This window comes from Balaenoptera borealis, assembly GCF_965194805.1.
Source record: "Balaenoptera borealis genome assembly, chromosome: 13".
Lineage (NCBI taxonomy): Eukaryota > Metazoa > Chordata > Mammalia > Artiodactyla > Balaenopteridae > Balaenoptera > Balaenoptera borealis.
Genome location: NC_138870.1, coordinates 42563489 through 42586173, shown reverse-complemented (window position 1 = coordinate 42586173; position 22685 = coordinate 42563489). Strand labels below are relative to the sequence as shown.

Below are 22685 nucleotides of genomic sequence, written 5' to 3'. Positions count from 1 at the left end.
TAATTCACAGCTTCCTTTATGTCGCCACCGAGACAGTGCGAAGGTTACAATGCGCGTGTCGTCTCCTTGTGCTTCTTAGAGGGATGTGTGTACACAGTACAGACACCAGGGGAGAGTCCAACTCTTTATACAGGCGAAGGCATTCAGAGACCAGGGAGGGGGTGGAAACACAGAAGGGGAACTTGGAGTGGGAGGGTGGTTCTTAGAGACAAGAGGGGATGAAGTAGAGACAGAGTCAGGGGAAAGTATATACAGAGATATAGCAATATAGAGTCTGTATCATATAGAAATAGAAAATGCAGATGAAGTTGTTGAGAGAAGCAAATGATGTTGCGGGAGAGGACTTGGGAGAGTTCCATAAGAAAATTTATGGATGTGGCCCTCTGCAGGGGCCCCTGGGAGAGGGACCAGTGAGGTTAGGCACCAGTGCCCCTCTCCCTGAGCTGGAAGCCAACCAGCTGGATGTTTTATGGGATGGCAGAGGAGGGCCGCCTCTTGGGATTTCTCTCCAGCAGCTCTGGGGTGGGGGTGAACTTGTAGGTATCAGGATGTGGCCTACAGCACCAGGGCCACATCTTGTCCCCAGTGCCACTTCTTCAGGGGATTCCCCACCCCTACCTCCCTAGAGACTTCACACTGTGTGAGGTGGTGGGGAGGGAACAGACACGACTCGGGTTCCTGCCTGGAGACTTGGGGTTGGGGGCGGTCACTGGGCTGAGAGGGTCTCTTAAGGCTGGGGAAGCCCCCCCTACTAGCCCTCCCCTTCAAGGTACATTCTCTGGTTTGGGGCCAAATTCCAGACCCCGAGGATCCCCTCCACCCCCCACTGGGAGGGGGCTTTGGTGACTGGTGGCAGCAAAATGTAGGTGGACACTCAGATGACAGACAGCCAGACAGACAGAATTCAGGCTGGGAGCTGTGGGAGGCAGCATGGAGCAGAGAGGGGCAGCCTGAGGTCACTCGCCCCGTTCTCTCTTTTTAGTTTCTGTTTTAGATTAGTTTTGTTAAAAAAAAAAAAAAAAAAAGAATGGGATAGAGGCAGGGAGACGACTCTACGGTCAAGACTCCTTCCTCACCACAGACAAGAGGAAAGGACCGCCCAGGAGTGGGGGGCTGCCTTGGATGGGGGAGTGAGTCTCCAGGGCGGGGCAGCTGGGGGCCCCCTTGCTCTCCTAGCCCTCCCCATCTAGGCCTTTGGTACAGCGGCCTGCGGGGCTCAGCAGGTAAAGTCCTCAAAAGTGCCTCGGGCCGGATGGTGAGGTAGGATGTTGGCAGCATACGTCATCCCGGCAGGATGGCCCCGGAGGCTCTCACACGGGTTCTGGGGGAACGGCACAGGACAGGCACTGGTTATCGGAAGGGCCACAGGTGCCGCTGGGGCATGGGGGAGGCAACGGAGAAAAGGTGGCAAGGGGGGTGGTCCTGGGGTGGTCGGGGAAGGGATGGGGCGGGAGGGCGCCCCTCTCTCGCTCCCTCACGTGTCTTTTGACGTCATCCAGGCTGAGGGCCACGCCCTTGTCCGCGCTGCTCCGTTTGGCCTCCTTCTGGCACTTCCCTCGTCTGCACAGCTTGTGTTTTATCACCTGGGAGGGAAGAGGGGTGGTGGGCGGGTGGGCGGGCTTGAACCCCGCCCCTCCCGTGGCTGCGTGCAGGCGCCCCGCCCCCACTTGCCTCGTAGGCGTAGTCGAAGAGCTCCAGCACAGTCAGGATGCTGGCCCCGATGAACAGACCCATCTGGCCTCCAATGTCACCTGCAGGGGGGCCCACAGGGAGGTCAGTGGGGTCAGGACACAGGGGGAGCGGCAGAGCTCATTGGGACACGGGAAGGCCCCTGGGGCTGGCAGGGGAGGAGGCCTTGTGGGACGGAGGTGAGCAGCCTGCTTTGGGTGGTAGCGTGTCACACCATGCCCGCGGCATGGAAGGGGACAGGTGCCATCAGCAGCTCACCCAGGAGTCCTGCGATCTCATAGGCCTTCTTCTGCTCAATGGTCTCATAGTTGAGGACTTCAAAGAAAATGTCCAGCACCAGGATGTTCTCCCTGCAAAGGGGTTGGGAGAGGAGACCTCGGATCAAGTCACATCTCTGTCCCTTACTAGCTGGGTGACCTTCGCAAGTTATCCTCTCTGAATTTCAGTCTCCAATATCTATAAAACAAGATGCTGATGTGGATACCTGCCTTTTAGAGTGAGGATTAAATGTGATGGTGTAATTGAAAAGACGCTCCATGCACCAGCAATTGTGAGGTGATCCCAGTTACAGCAATGAGGATGAAGAGAGGAGGAAAGAGAAAGGGGTGCTTTCCCTGTTTGTTCTGCTTGTTCTCAGACTCTTTGGTTGCCTTCCCCATGTTATCTCAGTTTCCTCCTGTCTGCCAACCCCCATCAGAGCCCGCCCATTACCCTTCACAGTCAGAGCCCTTACCCTATGTACTGCTCAGACTTGTTGAACTTCTTGGCCAGGTACTTGGCTGATGCTTTGCTGGGAATCTTGACCATGGACAGCTCCTTGCCATAGCGAGTCAAGTTGCAGGGCATTTCACACACACAGTACTCCTGGTCCTTCTCCACCAGGAAGTCTGTGCCAGCCAGGTGAGAGGTGCCAGTTGAGTGATGCCCTTCTGCCAGCACCTTCCCGACACGCACATCCTGGCCCTGCCCAAAGGAGGCCTGAGCCCCCTTCTCTTTTTCTGACTTGTCCTTCCCTTCGGCCCTGTGCCCACCTGTGCTGATCCTCACCCAGACTCTCCATGGATATTTCTTAATCCTATATCTCATTCTCTCAGGGCCGTCCAGGGTCAACCAGCTGAGGTGCTCATGAGAGGTGGGTGAAGGCCTTCTGGGAGGTGAAGGCCACCCCTCCCAGATGACCCCTGTTCATTTTCCACAGGGGCCTCTAGAGATGCTATTCCTGGCCTTGCTAAAGTCAGACACAGGAGAGTTCAGGTGAAGCCTGATCCAGAAGTTATTTGAAGCTTCTGGGAGCTTGCTCTGAAACCCCTATGCATATGGCTGGCAGCTCCTCGTTCCCTCCCGCAGACTTCCCTGGGACAGGGGCGCTCACCCAGGGCAGGATCTGCACACTCCTTGTACTGCTCTGGAGTGCAGTATGGGGCATCCCCTAGAGAGGAGAAAAGACAGGGGTGCAGGGTGGAGATTAAAGGGGTCTTGTGACGCTGGTGGTACCAGCGTCACAAGAAGCTGGGAGCTGGGAGAGGGTGGGAGGGTAGGAATAGTCAGCCCCCAGTCTGTCCTGGAAGTGACCTACCCCAAAGTCCATACCCCCTGGACCCTTCTGACCCATCCCCATGGGTCCAGGCAGGAATTGAGGTCGGAGAGGCAAGAGCCATATGGGTATGGAGTGGGGCTGGAACTGGGGTGGAGAGAAGCCAGCTGGCCTTGCTTGCATGTTGGCAGAGGATAACATGCATGGGGAGCCGGTGAGGGGCAGTGCAGGCTGAGGGGCCCAGGACCGTGTTTGGAACTTTGGGGCCTGACCTGGCATGTGCACCATGCGGCAGTTACAGTTCTCCACCAGGTAGCGGGTCTCACAGTCGATGCGGCAGGCGGTAATGCTGTAGGAGTCGAAGAAATCCAAGTCCATGGTAACAGCTTTGCAGGTGCCCCAGGGCGGGGGCAGGTAGATGAGCTGCTGGGAGAGCCGGGGAGCTGGGGGGTGTGGGGACTTCTCCCCGAGTCACCTTGATGGACTTGTCTGACACGATGCAGAACTCAGGGGTCCTGCCCCCTCTCCCTGTGCAGCCTCTGAGGGTCTCCGAGTTTACGGAGCATCCCATTCATTAGATCATTCATGCTTCTGACTAGTCAGATGGCTACCCAGGCCCTAGCTCCCCCGTCCCTCCCGTTATTGGTTGCCCACCCTCCTCCATCATGAGCCTCCAGCCACCCACCCTGGGACCGGCCTCCTGTGGCCCTCTCACCCGCTGCTCTTGACAGGCCACAAAGGTCTGGAACCCTGGGGCTACACCAAAGCCCAGCTGGTCGATGAAGGGAGGTTCATCCTGACTGTGGATCTGCACTTTGATGCCCGCTTCGAAGGACGTCTCATCTAGGGGAATGAGAGGGGTGTGTGTTGGGAGGGCTTCTTACTCCCTAACCTCCTTCAGAGCTGGGGGCATCCTACCTCCCCTGAGACAACCACAACATACACTGAGACTGGGGGAGGGTAGTTAGTCCAAGGGCCCCTGGCCCATCCCCAGCCTCCTTCTGGGTTCACCAGCTCCATGCTACCCTGATGACCCCTGAATCCTACATACTTCTTTTCTTACCTGGCTTCAGTTAGGCATCTCGGTGTTTCAAATTATTTCTCACTGTCTCAGAGGCTCTCCATTTCTCCCCCTCCTTTTCTCCCTTCTCCCCCACGTCTCTCTGTCCCAAGGCCCCTGAGACCAGACAGACGGCAGGCAGCCCAAGAAGAGACGGAGTTATTTATAGAGTGAGTGGTGGCCACGGATGGAAAGGGATGGCTGGTTACCTTGGAGAGTAACTGAGCCAGGAAGGGGGAGCCAGGGGAATGTGAGCGTGGCAGTCAGGTAGAGTGGAGGTGGAGACGGCGAGATGCTGGGAGGAAGCGAGGAGAGCCCACGCCCTGCCTCAGGCCCACAGTAGAGCCCAGGAGCCCCCCGACGGAGGCTGAGGCCCTGAACCACAGGGAGGGGGGCCCCCCTGAGAGAGGCAACATACCGGTCTCCCCCCACACGGGCAGGTACTCGTCCTGCTGAATGTCCAGCATGATCTCCAGCCCATTGCCCGTCCCACCCTTCATGGTCTTCAGCCTGGGACGCCCATCTCGGCCAGAGTTGAACGTGTAGCACTTTCCATACCGTGTGAAGACCTGGTGGGGGCAGAGCGGAGAGCCTGAGAGTCCTGCCAGTACCCTCTGCCCACCAGGGACTGTCTCCAGACCCTCCAACTGGTGGAGTTTCAACCCTTCAGGAATGACCCCTCCTGAGCAGCCCACTCTCCACTTGTCCTCCTTCTCACCCGTTCTGTCCTTCTTTTCCCTGCTGTGTGCCCTGCAAGGCTGATCCCTGTGGGGTGCACTGCCTGTGCTCCTTTGCCACCTGGATGGGCTTCGGGTTGGGTTTGACCAGTGGGAGGTATCAGCAAGGGATCAGAGGACAGAAGGAGGGAGAGACAAGGGTATTTATCTGCAAGTGTTCTCGAGGTGGCTTAGACCCTTCGTGACCACAAATCCTGCTAAGAGGGCTCCCTGCATAGCACTGTTGCCTCTTGATGTTCCTTTAGCTTGAACAGGACAATTTCCCACTATTTCTAGGTGCCTCAGGCCCCCTCATTTGTTTCCTTAACTCTGCCCACAATTCTATAAACAGTCCCTTTGTTAGTCTTTTCAACTAAACTATTCAGGTGTTAACCTTTTTCCCGCTGGGACCCTAACATACACACCTCCATCATCTGGAGCCCCTCACTGCCTGGTCCCTCCTTGGGACCCTCTCCTCAGGCCCAGGGCCTTCTGAGACTTATCTTCTCTTCTCCTGGATTTCACCCCGGGCATCTGAAATCCTGCTCTCCCCAAGACCAAGCTATGCTTTATAGTTTCCTCTGCCATTAGTCCCTTATGTCCATCACTGTTCCCTTATCACCAGAACCTGAACATCCAGGACCTGGCATGTTCGTCAATGCTGGTGCAGAACTATGAGGGCTGCAGAAGGGATCTCAGCCCTGGGGGCAGTCCCCCGACTCCATGCCACAGAGCAGCCCTTATTGCAGCCCTGAGTACACAGCAATAGAGAGAAAAGTGAACCTATTCTTTATGGCCCTTTCCCCACAGCTTCCCAGAATGCCTCCAGGTTCCCACAAATGGGGTGAGTGTGCTTCAGCTACTGAGCGATGGTGACAGAGTCCACCAAGCGAGTCATGAGGTGAATACAGACACAGCCCAAAGAAAGAGAGAGACAGAGTGTCAGGCGAGACTGGAACAGGGAGGCGGTAGGGGTTACTAGTCAGTAGAGTCTTTGCCCCCTTCCCCCTTCCTGGAACAACCTCTTCCTTCCCCCTCTGGAAAAGAAAACCGGTGCTATCTGCCATTTCGTGGGTGAAGTCCAGAGAGGAGGTAGAGAGAAAACTTGTAATCCCCTAGCTCCACTACCAGGCTTTGTGGCTTTCAGCCACAGGGTCCAGGCTGGACACGCACCCCTGCCTACCCCCCACCTGGGGATGTGAGGGACTCCTGGGTGGCTGAGGCCAGCTGGGAGCTGCAGCCTTGAGCTGGCTCGGAGGGCTGTGCTGCTGACCGGTGGACTGTGCTGCCACCTGGTGGTGTTGCCTGAGAAGTGCCTGCTCCAGCCTTAGATCCCGAGAAAGCCAGGTTGACCCCTTCCTCGGTCCATGTTCCTCTACCTCCTGGCCTGTCCGAGGCCCAGTGGCCAAAACCTCCAGGTTCCTGTCTGTCTGTAGTCAGTCCAAGATGCACTGATATGATGACACCCACCTGCCCCTGCACTAGGGAAAAGGTGGGGGACTGGGAAACGGGTGTATGGGAAGGGAAGGCCTGGCATCTGGCACTTGTAGGGGACAGAAGGGGACCTGTTGGGCCAGACGGAACTGGAAGCTGAACTGGGGAAAGGATGGGGTGCCGCTTGGTCCCTCAGCAGGGAAGGCCCTAGACTCTCCTAGTGAGGGCTTCCCCTGGGAAGAGGGTCCCTGGCCACTTAGAGCTGGAGGAGGAGTGGGGAGGATTTAGAGGAGGCCTGTTATTCTCCCTCACCACACACACACACACACACACACACACACACACACACACACACACACACACACACACTGCAGGAGGAGCACAGGAAGACCACGTGAGGATGCTGCTGACAGGCACGCTGGAGTGGAGGGGGGATATCCCCAGCCCTCTGCCTCCCTTCCACACCCTTCTCTTGCGCCTCCAGAGACCAGGGGGCACCTGCCCCAGCTCCAGTACAGGGGTGGTAGTCAACATTGTTAAGGCCAAGCGTAGGCACCCACCGCCAGATCAAAGGTTGACCTCAGCGATAGATTAAGGTGCTGACCCTGCTGGATCTGGGAAGGGGCTGGACATGCTGGAGGATATTCAGGGAGACACCAGGGGTCTCAGGGCAGCAACTAATTACCAACTATGTGTTTCAAGAGTCTAACAGGGAGGGCAGTACTGGCACAGCCCTGGAAATGGAGCCCAGCTGCAGACCCTGGGGCTCCCAGGCAAGCTCTGGCCAGGCCTCTCTCACAGAGGGTGGGTGGTCCAGGTGAGGTGGGGGGGAGACAGGATGGTTACCAGCCCCAGGAGGTGACGGTCAGGGTGAGCCACGGCAGACACTGTTGGGCACCCACTCACCACTGAGAAGTTGTGAGGGCCACAGGGCCCCCCGCAGTAGGAGCAATAGAGCAGCATGTCCTCCAGCCGGTGGCAGGAGCGATTGTAGAAGCGGTGCAGGTTAAAGGGCTCCCCAGAGAAGGCCTCGGGCCCCGGTGGGGCGAGGGGCACCCCGGGGTCATCGCTTTCATCCAGCCCCAGCATGGGGGCCAGGTAGAGCAAGTCGGGGTAGCTGAGCTGGGAGAGCCGCACGGCATTGGTGTTGCAGAGGGTGACCGCCGGGAAGGCCAGCTCCGTCGTGGCCACTTCATCTAGCAGAGTCACATGTGGGTAGCTGAGGTAATAGGCAACTCGATCCCCGACCTGGCACAAGAAGGCACCCAGTGCCAGGATAAAGGCCGCTGCCCACAGGGCCTGCCGTGGCCCTGGACCCCCTTCCACAAAGATGTGGCTGGCTCCATGAAGGGTGCAGCTGTTGGCAAAGGCCACCAAGTCCATCGGTAAGTCCCTCTCTCTGGCCCCCTTCCTCTCTGCCTCCTTTTCCTTCTCTTCTCCCTCCTCTTCTGATTCTGAGTTGTCCCGCTGTTGCCGCTGGTGGGGACCCCAAATATCTCCCAAGGGCCCTGGGGCCTCCTCTCCAGAGGAGAATGACACAGAGCAGAAGATCTGAATGGGCATCTTCTCCAGGGGCTCCCTGGCACCAGGAGGTGGGCAGGAGAACAGGGGAGGAGATGTGATCCTAGGCAGGGTCCGGCAGTCCTCTTGCCAGGTCTCTGCTGCCCGGCTGGCCGTCCTCCCTTGCCAGGGCCTCTGTGGCAGTGTGGCTGAGGTGGGGAGGGGCTTAGAGAGGAGAGGAGGACCAGCCTGCCCTGTCAGGGAGGCGGCTGTCTGAGCCGATGAATAATTGATGGCTGTGGGAAAGGGAGGCCGATGGAGAGGAGCGGGGCCGGAGCCCCTTTCCCGTCACCAACTCCAGCAGGACAGACAGGGTCGAGGACAGAGTGGAAACGCTGGAAAAGCCCGGGGGCTCCTGGGGAGTTGGGACCTAGCAGAGTCCTCTGCTCTCACTGCCACGACTTGGGCCAGCAAGGGTCTCTGCCCATCCCCCAAGACACACACCTTCAGGCTCCCTCTCACCCCCCAGTCCACCTGCCCCTCGCCTTCCCACCCCAATTCTGAGTCCGCTGCCCTCATTCCCACCTGGTCCAGTCATTCCTCTGAGTTATCTGAGCCCCACACTCTCTCGGCACCTCTAATTAACCTCTAATTCTTCCCTAATTCCCCCTGACTTGGAATCTCCCCAGATATTTTATAGAGCCCCGCAGTTCTCCCCATACACCCTTACACTGCGGTTCCCCCTAATTATTCCTCTGATTCTCAGTTCCCTTCTGATCACTGGGCTGACCACAATTTACTCTCAGTTACTTCCTGAACCCCTGGTTGCCCCGAACCCCTACTCTCTCCCTGACCTCCGGTTTCCCTCCAACCATCCCTGACGCCATTGATCCTCCCCTCCCTCCCCTGACCCCCCCCCCAACTCTACTTCAGTCAGCATCCCACCACCACCACACCGAGCTGCACTCCCTTCTGTGGCTTGGGGGGCAGCCCAGGTTCCATTAGCAGAGGTGTCTCACTGACCACAGACTCACTTATGGCCAGTTCCTGGCACTGGGGGGAGGGACCCTGTCTCTTGCAGCTGAAAAGCTTCCTGGCAGATCACCGCTCCCCCTCCCAGCTTGCCCATCCCCCAGCAGTCCAGGAGAGCAGGTGGAGGAATTCTCTTCTGGTGGGTGGAAGAAACTGAGCTCAGAACCGGGACAGGGTCCTGGGTCAAGTGGAGAGTGTTGGGAATAACCTGGGGTACTGCCAAACCCTCAGCCTCGCAGAAACCCCCAGCCCCTCAGTCTCTGAGTCTCCTCTCGCTCCCAGTTGATCAGTCCCTGCCCCCAGGCCCCTGGCCCCTCTGTGTGCTCTGATTACTCAGGGCCACTGGTTGAGGAACTTGAGCCACCAGCCAAGTCTCCAGGGCCTAGAAGGTGACCTGAGGGGAGGAGAGGAGGGGAGGGAGGGAGGGGAAACGTATTAACCCTACCTCCACAGAGCCAGAGGAGGACCAGTGGGGGTCAGACAAGTCTACTTGGGCCTTTCCATTCCTTAAACATCCCACAACCCCAGGCTCCTGCCCCCCTTTCCCTCCCCCCTCCCTGCTCCCACATGTCTTCCCTCCTCCGTTTGCATGCAGAGAGCCTGGAGCGTGTTGGGGATGGCAGGCAGGGTGCCAGGTTCTAGCAGAACTGACTGATGTGGGACCTCTGGCCTCAGCTTTGCCGCTAGGGACACAGAGGCCCGGGAAGAAGAGCAGCCTTTGAGATCTGGTCCCTCTCCATCCTCATGCCATTGCCCTCAGACTGATCTCCCACTTTTACCTAAACAACCGCCTCCCAGCTGGTCTCCCTAACTCCCTGCCTCCCTGCAGTTTCTCCCCACCTTTAGTCCATGCTACGTAATTCCGACCACCCTTCCCCATAAAGACCTTCTCTCACTCCCCAGTGCCTCCTGGTAAAATTCAACCCCCGCCACCCCGGACCTACACGGCCTTGGCAAGTCACCCTCCAGCCTCACCTCTCCACCCCTCCATCCCACCTAGTCCAGGGTCCAGCATCCAGCCACCATGTCTTTCTCCCATCCCACAGACACACGAGGCTCATCCACAGTTCCATGCCTTCCCTGGACTCCACCTGGAGAATTTCTACTCATTTTTCAAGACCCTGCTCACAGGTTACCTCCTCCGAGAAGCCTTCCCTGACTCCACAGGGCATAGTTAGTGCCCACTCAGGGAACAGACTGAAAGGTCCAGTTCTGCTCCAGTCCCTTCAAGCATGAGTAGTGATCAGTAGCTCCTTAAGGGCAGGGACTGTGAGAATGAAAGAGCAGGACCCAGGGGCCACGTGGAGAAACAGGAACCAGAGATAAATCACTGCAGAGATGAGGAGAGACCTCCCACCTTCAGCTGTTGTCCTCAGGCTTCTCCTGTATGAATTCGCGGGTTCTTCTTCTGTTTCCTGTCCTGTGTGCATTTTCTTCCTGCCTACGGGACCTCAGCTCTTGGAGGGCTTTGCACGTCCCCAGGACGCGTTTCAGAGGTGAGTTCCAGACTTGGGTTGGAGGTGGGCCAGCCTAGGTGGAGGCTTGGGCTGGGAAAGCTGCAGCTGCCCATGCGTCCCCACACCCACTAGAGGGCATCGTTCCCCTCCTGCAGCCTTTCTGGAAGAGGAAGTAGATTGGACTTCCAGAGGGAAGAAACTAAGGCTGGGAAGCTCCAGGCGCTTCACCAGAGAGTAGGGTGTGCACACACGGAGCAGCTTCAGAGGACAGCAAATCTGGTGTGGCTGGACACTTCTTCCCCCACACGAACACAAAGACCTACACTGCACACCTACACAGCACTACACACAGACACACAGCCCTCTTGTGGGCAACGAAGACACACACACACACACACACACACACACACACACCAACTACTCTTCCTCCCTCCTCCATCCTCTAACATTCTCTCCTCCTCATCTCGATCTAGTAGACAAATCCACATTTTTCACAGTAATGGGGAGGTGAGGAAAGGATCAAGCAGCACACACAGACCCCCGAGCATACACAGAGGAGAAGGACCCAAGCAGACACGCTCGCAGAACGACACTCAATTTTGAACCCTCTATCCAAAGATGCGACCCCTCCCCACATCACTCCCTACCCGGTAGGTCTCTTAAGCTGTGTGTGGCCACCCAGTGCTTTCTGACTTTCTCCACATCTCTTTCTGAACTCCGGTCACCCCTCACATCTGTGGAATGTCTCCTGCTTTTCAACTGATGCCTCAGGGGATTCGTATACAACCCAGCAAAATAAGCAGGTTTGAGTAATTTCACCCCATTTGAAAAATGAGGAAACTGAGGCACAATGACCTGTTCAAGTCTCGTGGAGAGCAAGTAGTAGGCTTGAGACTGGAAGTAGGTCATCCCTCTCTAAATCCCTTCCTTCTTCTCCTTTCTTTCATTTACCCATCAAATATTTCCTGAATGTCCATGTGCTGAGGACACGTGGAGAACAGATAAGGGACTGGATCCTTGTGGAGCTTATTATCTAATGAGGGAGAGTTTTTTTTAATCACAAAAATAAATATTTAATTGCAAACTATGATAAGTGATATGAAAAAAATAATATGGTTTCATGGAGGTGAATGACAGGGGAATCTGAACCAGACTGGAAACTGAGGAAGGTTTCTCTGAGAAAGTGATGTTTGAATTGCAATCTAAAGAATAAGGAGGAGTGATTAGGTAAAGGTCTGTGTGTGTATGTGTTGGGGGGCAGGCGGTGTTCTAGAGAACAGAGTCAGTGCAAAGGCTCCGAGAGGAGAGAGCTGAGAAGAGGAGGATATAGCCGGAGAGCAGGCCCTTAGGGCCTTGGAGGCTGGGTAAGGATTCTGGTCCCATTCCCCATGGAAGGATTTCAAGTGATCAGAGCAGTGTTTTGAAGAGACCACTCTGGAGGAGCCTGAGGGATTCTAGAAGTCCTGTTAGGAAGCCATTGCAGCGGTCTAGGTGAGACATGGAGCAGTGGGGTGGCCTGGAACAGGGGGATGGAGTGGAGATGTTTGGGAGTCAACACTGGCAGACCTGGTAAGGGAGGCGAGGGAGATGGAGTGTCAGGGATGGTTTCTAGTTTGCATAAGTGGGTGAATGGCTCACTAGATCAGGAACACAAGTACAGGACTAGTTTGGGAGCTAAGACGATGAACTTGGTTTGACACATGCTGGTGTCTTAGAGTCTTGGGGAGATCCAAGTGGAGATGTTAAGTGGGAAATTGGCCACTGAACTGATACTAAGAGGAGAGAGCCGGGCTGAGACATGCATTTGGCAGTTGTCGGTGTGTAGATGGTAACTGAAATCACGAGTGAAGATGAGACTACTCAGGAATAGAATACAAAGTTTTTTTAGAAGAGATAGAAAGAAAAATGGCCTGATGTGGCAGTACCCACCCAAGCTAAACAGAATCCTAACCTGTGACTTAACCACAGCTCCTAGTTATATACCCAAGAGAAATGAGTGCATATGGCAACCCAAAGACATGAACAGGGACGTTCATAGTAGATTTATTTATAATAGCCCCGAAGTAGTAACAACCCAAATGTCTAGCAAGAGTAGAATGGATAAACAAATTGTGCTCTATTTACATAAGGCAATACTACACAGCATTGAAAAAGAACTAACTACTGCTATATACAACGAGACTGAATCTCACAGACATAGTCACGAGCAAAAAAAGACAGACACAGACATGTATACACTGCATGGAGGATACATATAGTCTAGGAAGTTCAAGAACGGGTGTAACTTATCTCTACTGACAGAAGCCTGAATGTGGTTAATTCTTGTCGGGTAGTGTTGACTAGGAGAGGGCCCGAAGGAACTTTCCAGGACACTAGAAATGTTTTACAATTTTATACCAATGTAAATACATACCGATGTAATATGTCAAATATTACATCGTAAGATACACCAATGTAAAAATATACTAATGAAAAATTCATCAAGCTGTTCCATTAAATCATAGCCCCACAATTTAAGAGAAGAGGAAAGCTTGGGATTGAGACTTGAGCAGTGCCAACATTTAATGGCCAAGTGGAAGAGCATGAGCTGGCACAGAGGCAGGAGTGGCTAGACAAAGGAGGAAAATCAGGCGAGTACCGTTGTTAGGAAAGAGAATAGTGCAAAACACAGGTGGTGGTCAACCATTTGGAATGATTTTGAGACATCAAGGATAAAAAATGGTTGTGGGTTTTGGAAATATGGAGGTCACTAGCGGCCTTACCAAGAACGATTTTGGTGGAGTGCTGGGGCCGGGGGAGGAAGGCAGCCCGAGTGGATCAGAGAGTGAGATGGAGATGAGAAAATGGAGACAGTGAAATCTATGCATCAATTTTAAGAATTTTGTCTGTGAAAAGAAACAGATACTGTGGGAGCTGGAGGGGGCTGTGGAGTTGAGAGACGTTTGTTTATTGGGTTTTATCTTAACCTAAAGCCTGGTACATAGTAAGTGCTCAATAAATGTTAGCTGTCATTATAGCTATACATTTTTTAAAAATTTATTTATTTTATTTATTTATCTTTGGCTGCGTTGGGTCTTCACTGCTGCGCATGGGCTTTCTCTAGTTGTGGCGAGCGGGGGCTACTCTTCATTGTGGTGCCCAGGCTTCTCATTGCGGTGGCTTCTCTTGTTGCGGAGCACGGGCTCTAGGCGCACGGGCTTCAGTATTTGTGGTGCTCAGTAGTTGTGGCTCGCGGGCTCTAGAGCGCAGCCTCGGTAGTTGTGGCGCGCGGGCTTAGTTGCTCCGTGGCATGTGGGATCTTCCTGAAGCAGGGCTCGAACCCGTGTCCCCCTGCATTGGCAGGCGGGTTCTTTTTTTTTTTTTTTAGAAGCCCGGTCTTTTCTTCTCAATGTCACGGTAAATCCCTTAAAGCTGACTTGGGCTGATTCTTATCTATGAACTTCCCAGTACCTGGGAATTTACCCAGTAAGATTTCAATAGCTGTGTCTCCTCTGCGTGCAGGGAACAAAATCACGGCCAAGTGCCTCCGTGCAGTCGGTCCAGGCCAGCAGGGCAGGTGGGTTCTTAACTGCTGCGCCACCAGGGAAGTCCCTATAGCTATACATTTTTTTTTTTTTTTTTTTTAGCTATACATTTTAAGATGGGAGAATCTTAAGCATGTTTCAGTGTCAATCGGAAGGTTCCACTGGAGAGGGAGAGACCGACTACAAAGGAGGGAGAGACCGACTACAAAGGAGGGAGAGGCAGAATCTTTAAGGTAAAATTCCCATAAAGATAGAAGGAGATCAGATGGTAAGAATAGGTTGAGATTTCAGCCTAGAGAAGATGGATGTTCCCCTCTCGGGGCAGGTACCCGGAGGAGCGGGGAGATCTTGTCTGAGGCTTCTATCTTCTCTGTGAAGTGGGAGGTGAGGTCATCTGCTGAGGGTGAGAGGGGGGCTAGGAAGGGTGGTGGTTTGAGAGGCCTAGAAAAATTTACAGTAATCACTGGGGAGAGCAAGTTGACGGGAAAACACAGTGGGGTTGCCAGGGCAGCACTGGCATGTTGATCATGAACACAATGTGATTCCAAGCCGTGCGACTTCCTCTGGTAGAGCGTGGCTGAGGAAGCCAGTGGCGGGTCCATCTAAGGCTGGGACTTGGCCGAATGGTGCAATGAAGACGCAGAGGAGTTACAAGATGGTGTACTCAAACTGAGGCTGGGGTTCTTCTCTTTCGCATCCTTTTTTTTCCCTTCCTGCCTCATCACACCACCTCTTTACAGAGCATGGGCAGCCTCCTCCACCACACATCCCTGCTCCTATGGTCACGCACGAAGAACCCGGGCTTAGAAGATCTGAGGTCACTCTGTCATTTACTGGCTGTGTGGCCTCAGGCAAGTCATGTTAACACCTCTGAGCCTCAGTTTCCTCATCTTTCAAATGAAGATACTAACATCTTCCTGCCTCCCAGAATTAGGAGGATCACAGGAGCTAAAGTAAAGGGAATTTGTAAACTGCAAAGCATGACAGAAAGAGAAGATTAATTTGGCGGGTATGTGCTCTGCATGGGGCCACAGGTTCGTGGGCACACGAGCTCTCTCCTGCAGACACATGAAGAGAGCTGCGTGTGCCCCTGTGCACATCCATGCCTGTCCACGTCACACCCTAGTCCACGTCCGCATTCTCCCGCTCTCAGACATGCACAGGGAGGTGCGCATGTGTGCTTGCACACCTGGGGCACACGTGCAGTGTGTGGTGAGGAAGCCTGAGTTGGCTGCTCTCCATGGTCAAGGCCACTGCAGCAGTCTCTCCCCGAGGGATGTTCCCAGCGGGGCACAAAGAGCCGACACACCAATCAGAGACACTCAGCTACACAGCAGATACTCAGCTACACAGCCCAACCTCCCAGGCCTCCAGGACTGTCAGCCACATCGAGGGGGTGCAGATGAGAGGAGTGGGAAAGGGTTTTCTTTCCAAGAATTCATAGGAGCTCAGAAAAATCACAGCTTGCCCTCCCTCTCCCTCAGGAGTGGCCTTGGAGAGCCTGGAGTGAGAGCCTCTGTCCTTAGAGCTTCTTAAGGGAACTTTCCCTCAAGGTGACTACACAGCAGTTTCATGTTCGTTTTAAACTTTTCCACGAGGAAGATGTCTGATGCATGTGTCCAGGAAACGGTATTGCACACCCATTCTACACATGGGCCAGCGGGGGGCTTAGCCAGAGTGTCCCAGGGGCTGAAGGAGGGGCTGCCCCTCGGCAAAGAATAATTTAAAAATCCATTTACAGCCCCCTTTGCTCACAGGAAATTGAGCCTAGAAGCTGAGAAATGGAGCCAGATGAAACTATGCCCAAAATAGAACCCAGGAGTCCCAGACGCGTCCTCCACCCAAACCAGGCTCCCTTCTCCTTCGAGCTGTCTCCTTCCCTGCTTTGCCTCCCAGAATCCCCACGCCAGAGTTCTGACCAGAAGGTTCTCAGACAGAGGGTACAGACATACAGGGTACAGACATAAAGTAAGGGAAGGCTTGTGCCTCGGGAACCTGACCAAAGACCATGACCCTTGCTGGAGAGAACTAGACTGGTCATCAGCTGGGAGAGGCTGGGCTGGGGGTGACACCACACATTCTGCAGAACTGAAGTTTCTTTCTTTCTTTCTTTTAGGCTGCGCCGCATGGCTTGTGGGATCTTAGTTCCCCAACCAGGGATCGAACCCGGGTCCTCGGCAGTGAGAGCACAGAGTTCTAACCACTGGACCGCCAGGGAATTCCCAGAACTGGCGTTTCTGAATAGCTGAGCTGGGCTGGGGAGGTTGGAAGGACCCCACCTAGATGTGGAGGGTCCTCTCATCCCTGGCACGTGATTCTCTGCTCCGAAGCCCTTCGGCTTCCCTTAGTACCACCCTGCACTCTGAACCTCCGGGGAGTACTGCACGTGGCTCGAAGCTCCCTGCGGGCAGGGACAGGCTCCGCCTGTTCACCGCCGCCCCCTGGTGCCCAGCACGAGACTTGGCACTCCCAAGGGGCTCTGTCGCTGATGGGAAGGAATCAAGTGGAGCTCGACACTCCCAACTCCAGCCCCTCGTGCCTACTATTCAGTCTCCCTCACCATCCCCCAGGAATTGAAACTGCCTTCCACAAAGCTGAAGCATGCTCCCAAGCCACCTCCACCCACAGCAGAAACGTTCAGACCTCTCTGCAGGCCTCCCCTCTGCTTCCTGGATGCACACCGGGTGCAGTGGCGGCCCTACCATGGAGTTCTCCACGGGCTGGGGCAGGAGAAAGCCCAGGGCTTCGAAGCAGTGCTCCTCCCCACCCCTCCACTTCCGGCTCTGCCCCCAGAGCTGCTGACTTACATCAACTCCCTATTACTTTAGCCAACAGCCGGAGATCAATTAACTGAGAGTAGCCTCTTAGCTGACAGCCGTCTGGGAGAGGGGCAGAGTCAGAAATGGCAAGGGATGGGGGAGGAGAGGGCGGGGGTGAGAGAGGAAACTGAGTCACCTGAGGGAGGGGTGTGTGTGTGTGTGTGTGTGTGTGTGAGAGAGAGAGAGAGAGAGAGAGACCCCCAATGTAGGGTCCCCTGGATTCTTGCAACTGGCTCAACTCCAGTCTCCTCCTTCCAACCTCAGTCACTTCTGAGGGAGGGAGGGAGGGAGAGAAGGGAAGGGTAAGGCTGGAGGAGGTATCCAAGAACGGCTAGGGCAGGGTGCCCCTCTTCCCAAGCTAACCTCTCCACTCCAGCCTCTCCTATCCCTCTGCACTCCCTGCGTGCTCCCCCGTCCACACCCCACCACAAGCCCACACAAAGACCACCGGGCTTCTGGGTGGGGCAGCCCCCAAACCCTCCTTTCCTCTCTGTGTGTAGCAGTGTGGGCAGCCCTTCCCTTCAGCAGCCCCTCCATCCCCTGCCGAGCTGGAGGGAACAGGCCCAGGGAGTGAGGTCGGGCCCTCCCCAGGGACTCCAGGTCTGAGCTGCTGTGGGGTGGTGTGATGAGGGGTGTCAGTGAAGGGGCAGAGCCGGCCCTGGGGATAAGGAAGCTCCCATTGCTAGTCCTGGCTCTCCCTGGGACCTGCCATCCCTGGCTCTTCTTGCTTTAAGATGACCTCTCCCTCCAACCTCTGGGTCTCAGGATCACCCCCCTTTTATATCAGCATCTCACCTCCTCCAGGTGCTCCAGAAGAGTCCTGTTCACCTCCAGAACCTTGGGGGGGGTCTCTTTGCCCACCTCTCCTCTGGGAGATTGCCCCCACTCCAGGGTCCCCTGGACTCTTGTCCTCCTATCCCTTGTCCCCCAATTCCACCCTCTCCTGAGAGAATATTATCCCCACTGCATACCCACCCCCAGGATTTCCATTCTCTGCCCTCCCCTTCCATCTCTTCCAGGGTTCAGAAATGAATTCCCACTTCTCTCCCCCAGGCAAAGGCTCTGGGACTCAGCTGGAAGAGGGCAGTGGCATAGGGCAGACCAGGCCACCATCTGCCAGCCCCCTCCCCTTGGTGCTGTTCAGCATTCCAGCCACATCGGAGCTCCCACTGCCAGGGACAGATAAGGTGCAGCTGGAGGCTGGCACCAGCTGCGACTGTGCTCACCCCCCCCAACACCCCACTCCTACCCAGACTTCGGCGGACAGCTGCACCCCCGGGCCCCCGCCATGGAACCCCTATCCTGCCTTGGCCTGGCTGGCCTCAAAGTGGGGTGGGAGAGTGGAGCCTCAGACCCTGTTGCCCTGGCAACCAAGCACCCCACCAAGAAGGAAAAGAGGAGGGAAGAGGGGGCCTGTGGGTGGGTCTTTGGTAGCTCTTTTGGTAGCTCAGGAGAGAGCTACTGAGGCCTACCCAGTTGGGCTGCTGGGGGGACACTCTTCCCATTGTCCTCTGCCTCTTCAGTCCCAAAGGGTTTCCAAGCCAGTTTCTCCCAGGTTTAGCCCAGGTTCCCCCCACTCTCCCAAGCTGACTCAGCCACAGCTGGGGGATGGACCTGGCCAAACACTTCTTGGACCACGTTCATCCCCTGAGGTTCAGCTGGATTCAGAAGCACATCTGGGGGGAATGCTTGTCGCTGCAGACCCCCACCATGGGAGCTGAGGTATCTAAGGGACCAGAGGATGCCCTTCCTATGCCCCCTGCACTGTCCTCCAGGAGCAAGATTCCTATTGTTGGATGATGGTCGCACTTGGAACCCACAAAAAAGTCCACATGTGCCTGTGCACACTCTATTTTGCAAACACTTTGAGCTGGACTCGGACCCCCAGTTAAGAACCTCTGCTCTCAAGGTAGCAGAAGATGCCAAGATCGTCTCCCCTAAGCTCTGACCTGAGAGAGAGATGTTTTCTGTCAGTGCCTCGTCTGTCCAGGGGCTAGACACACGCCTCGTGTCCTAGCGGAGACCAGCAAGGATGGAGAGGCAGATGTTAACTATGGGACCAGGGAGAGGAGGGAGAAGGTGGAGCATCAGGCAAGGGGTATCTGTGCCCCTTAGGACCAGGGAGCTGGAGGAGAGTGCCAGCGCTCTTCTTCTCCACCAGGGAGATGTCAGACACGGACTCACAATGAGACTCCCATCTGTGTAGGGACATCTCTTATGGGCAGAGTAGAAAGGGGCTGTTGAGATCAACCTGAGAGGGCAGAAGGAAGGTCTGAGGGGTTTGGGTCCAGCTACGTTCAGGGTCAGGCCTTTGACATGGGCTCAGAGACAGCAAAAACCTGGTTCCTGACAACCCAGAACCAAGAAGTGCCAGTGCTGGGCCTGTGGGATCCTAGCCATGTATTTCTCCCCCAGCAAGAGAAAGAACTCACGCTGCTCCAGAGCTTTGTGAACCAATCATATCTCCATCTGACTGTGTAGGGTTGTCCCCTCAGACAACATGGACCAATCACATTTCAGGGTCTCCATTTCCATGAACCAAACATATCTTAGCACCACCACTTGGAATCTTTCTGGACGTGAGGGACAGATGGAGCCTCAACTGTATACTTTCTATGAACTCCACTTTGTTCCTTAGCACCTTCCCAGGTTGAGCCAAGCAATTCCCTTCCTCATCCAAACACTACAAACTATTCAATCTAATGGGTTTTCTCTATCTTTCTTGATGGTTCCTTCTGTTTGTGTGTGGGGTATGTTGCAGAGCAGGAGGCCTCTGGCTTTCACTTCCACCTTCAACTACAGTTCTACTACCCTTGGGAATATAGTTGGTGAGCCTGGGAGCCCTTTGGTCTTGGGCCCTGGGGAATCCAGCACTCTCCTGTTTTGAGGAAGGAAAAGTGGGAAGGAAATGGTTCTTGCATCATGCTAAGCTCCCTATGAGCTTGGCTCAGCAAGGACTGTGGTCATGTAAACTTTGTCCAGCAGTATTGACAGAGGCCCATGAAACTGGTCTCAGATAAAGACTTAAAGAGATTGGGAAGTCGTGTGTAACTTCAGCAGGAAAAAACAAGCATGACTATGGTTCCAACCTTTCTACACAAACAAATGCAGTTCATGCTGCCATAATACTATGGAGGAAGCAAGCAAGTGTGGGAGAAAAGGGGAGGATCTGAGAGTGGAGAACTGGGGGCAGGCATGGACAGAAAAAGACTCCTAGGGGAGCCTGGGTTTTCAAGAGCAATTGTCAGAACTGGAAGTGGACATGATGACTCCAGGGTCAGCAATATTAACGCAAAGAGCACACTGCATTGGGACTGAATGAGACATGAGTTCTAATCCTGAGTCTGTCACTAACCAGCTCTGTGAGCTTGGGCAACTCATTCTACCTCTCTGTCTCAGCTTGTTAAATAGAGATAATATGACTATTCATCCAGGAGATTGAAGGACAGTCTAGAAAGCATTTGGAAGAGTTCCAAGCACCAGCCTCACATTTGGTATACTTTTGCATACATGGCTGCAGGTCCTCTGACCCCTTTCCACAGTCCCTGCCTGTTTCTAACCCCCCAGGAACCTGTATGACTTGCCCATGATCACCTGGCACATGAAATGCCAGTCAGTTCCCCTAACCCTCCCTGGGGCACTGGCTTTGAGGCAGCCCCATCTGTGTGTGGAGGGTATGAGTATCTGTGGGGCATCTCCATTTTAAGAAGCAAAGGGAGTCTCCAGTTCAGCCATGACTGTGTAGCCCAAGTCATCTCTTCTTCCTCAGACCCTGACTCTGTGGGCTGGCAAGGGGGGAACCCAATCAGACAGTATGTGTGTGTGTGTGTGTGTGTGTGTGTGTGTGTGTGAAATGGCTGGGGTAGGGGAGGGGTGGCACAGAGAGAATACCTGTCCAGTTTTTTAAGAGAAAATTTCCCTTACTTCCCATGTTTCATGGTGCTTCTCAGACTTTAACTCAAACTACCTGAGGGTTTTGTTAAACTGCAGGTTCTGATTCAGTAGGTCTGGGAAGTGGGGTGGCAAAGTCCTACATTTCTTTCAAGGTCCCAGATGATGGTTCTTGGACCTCATTTTGAGTAACAAGACTGCAGCTTACCCATCACCACCCCCAGCTCTGACACCTGTGACCCAGAAGGTAAGCTTGATGGGGTCAGGGGCCCTGCCAGGCTGTGTGTGTGTGTGTGTGCGCGCACACTATAGGCTCTCTTTCCTGCCATCACGGACACAAGGCTGAAGCCGAGGCCCTCACTAAGAGCAAATGCGTCCCTGAGCTGAACAAAGTACCCGCCTGCCAGAAGCGAACCCTAGGGACACACAACTTCCTCCCCAGAGGCCGCCCGCTCCTAGTCCCCTCCTCCTCTGGGGGCTGGCTGACTCACGCCCCACACCAGCCAGGGGGCTCACTCACCACCTTGAAGTCCTCAGCGCTGCAGACCTCCCCCCGGAAGTGGCAGGAGAGCAGCATGTCTCGAATGTCGTGCCCCGCACGGTCATAGAACTCGCGCATGTTGAAGGGCTTGGGCTTGAAGCTGCGGAAGTTGGCCTTGTCCTGCAGTATCTCCAGCTGCTTTTCATCTGCCATCTGTGTGTCTGGTATCTCGTACCTGGAGCAGGGTGGGGTGTGGTGGGGGTGTGAGCAGTGCACGGATCGGCAGGACCTTCAGTTCCTGCCTCCGTCTGGCCTCTGGTGTCCCATGCCCAACCCTGGGGGGAGGGCAGCATCCAACCCTGGACAGAGGCATGAAAGGAGAGCTGGGCATGTCTAGAGGATCTGCCCCGTGGGGTCTGAGAAGGCAGAGGATCGCAGTGGCTGCCCAGGGGCTGGGCATCTGAGCACATGGGTGGGCAGAGAGATCAGGGCAGGAACTATGGCTTTTATACCATAGTTTCTACCCTTTAAAGATGGTATGCCCGGATCCCCCAAGGGAGGAGAATATCGAGACATAGTGGCGGGAGGGTGGGCAAAGATCACTCCAGGGAGGGTGGCCATGTCTCACAGCTGGGATCAGAGATTGGGTGCCCCTAATTGAGTGCTTGGCAGTACCCCGATCTCTTTGCTGTGAGTGGCAGGTTTGGGGGGGCTGGAGGGCAGGGTGGTATGGGCTGTATGGTGGCTTAGAGAGGAAGCACCCTGACAGGGGGTCTGGCGGCCGGGATGGGTGGGAACCTCCCACCTGTTGTTGAGCAGAGCCAGCAGCTCCCCAGCGTGGTACAGGTCGTTCTTGGAGACTTGGCTGAAGCGGAACTCGTTGAGGTTGCACAGCGTGACAGCAGGGAAGGTGAGCTGGGAGGCGGCCACCTCGTCGAGCTTGGTGACGTGGTGGTAGTGGAAGTAGTACTGCACGCGCTCGGTGCACACACACAGCAGCACAGCCAGTGAGCCCAGGAAGCAGAGGGCCCAGAGCGCCCGCTTCAGAGACAGCCGCTCATAGGAGAAGATGTGGGCCAGGCCGTGCAACGTGGAGCTGCTGGCGAAGGCCTGGATGCTCACCGGCTGGACGCCACCCACCTCCTCCTCCTCAGCCTTCAGTTCCATCCTGGCCGAGGGGATCCTGCGGGAAGGGGGTGGGGGAGTCTGTCATGGTCCTGGGATGAGAGTACACACAGCATCCCTCCAGATGTGTCCATCCCCATCTCCAGAGGTCACTGTCTCTGGTGTGCAAGCCCAGAGGTGGCTGGCTGGGGGACACACTCTCAGAAGAGGGTTCCTCCAAATGCAGGGGTTTGGGAGTCAGCTTAGGCCAAGAGAATGCTCTCCCAGGGAAGACTCCCAGGCCAGGGGAGACCCCAGATGCAGTCACCCGAGGATGAGAGGAAAGTCCCAGTGCTCCCACAGGCAGGCACAGGAGTTTCCTCCAGATGTGGGGTCACTCTGGGACGGGAATGTCCACCCATCCTGGAGACGAAAACTCCCCCA

The 22685-nt window shown here is 55.1% G+C and overlaps 1 protein-coding gene and 1 long non-coding RNA gene across 4 annotated transcripts; one reads left to right on the top strand and one right to left on the bottom strand.

Moving 5' to 3' along the window:
• Nucleotides 1-111: 111 nt before the first annotated feature.
• On the bottom strand, nucleotides 112-22671 carry ASIC1 (acid sensing ion channel subunit 1). 3 transcript variants are annotated; one of them, XM_082352444.1, is made up of 11 exons: nucleotides 21943-22671; nucleotides 21177-21372; nucleotides 4702-4852; nucleotides 3939-4066; nucleotides 3496-3646; nucleotides 3062-3118; nucleotides 2423-2576; nucleotides 1948-2039; nucleotides 1672-1751; nucleotides 1479-1583; nucleotides 112-1321 (listed from the first exon to the last, which is right to left on the bottom strand). In XM_082352444.1, the coding sequence occupies exons 1-11, from the start codon at nucleotides 22302-22304 to the stop codon at nucleotides 1217-1219; spliced, it is 1581 nt and encodes a 526-aa protein (XP_082208570.1). In that variant the 5' UTR covers nucleotides 22305-22671; the 3' UTR covers nucleotides 112-1216. The 3 variants fall into 3 exon arrangements, with proteins under 3 accessions (XP_082208570.1, XP_082208571.1, XP_082208569.1); XM_082352445.1 differs by lacking the exons at nucleotides 21177-21372; nucleotides 21943-22671 and adding an exon at nucleotides 7340-8426; XM_082352443.1 differs by having other exon boundaries at nucleotides 1230-1583.
• Nucleotides 7753-14692, top strand: LOC309610118. Its single transcript, XR_014233723.1, has 3 exons — nucleotides 7753-7818; nucleotides 10342-10461; nucleotides 14049-14692. It is a non-coding gene; the product is annotated as an uncharacterized lncRNA (long non-coding RNA).
• Nucleotides 22672-22685: the final 14 nt, after the last annotated feature.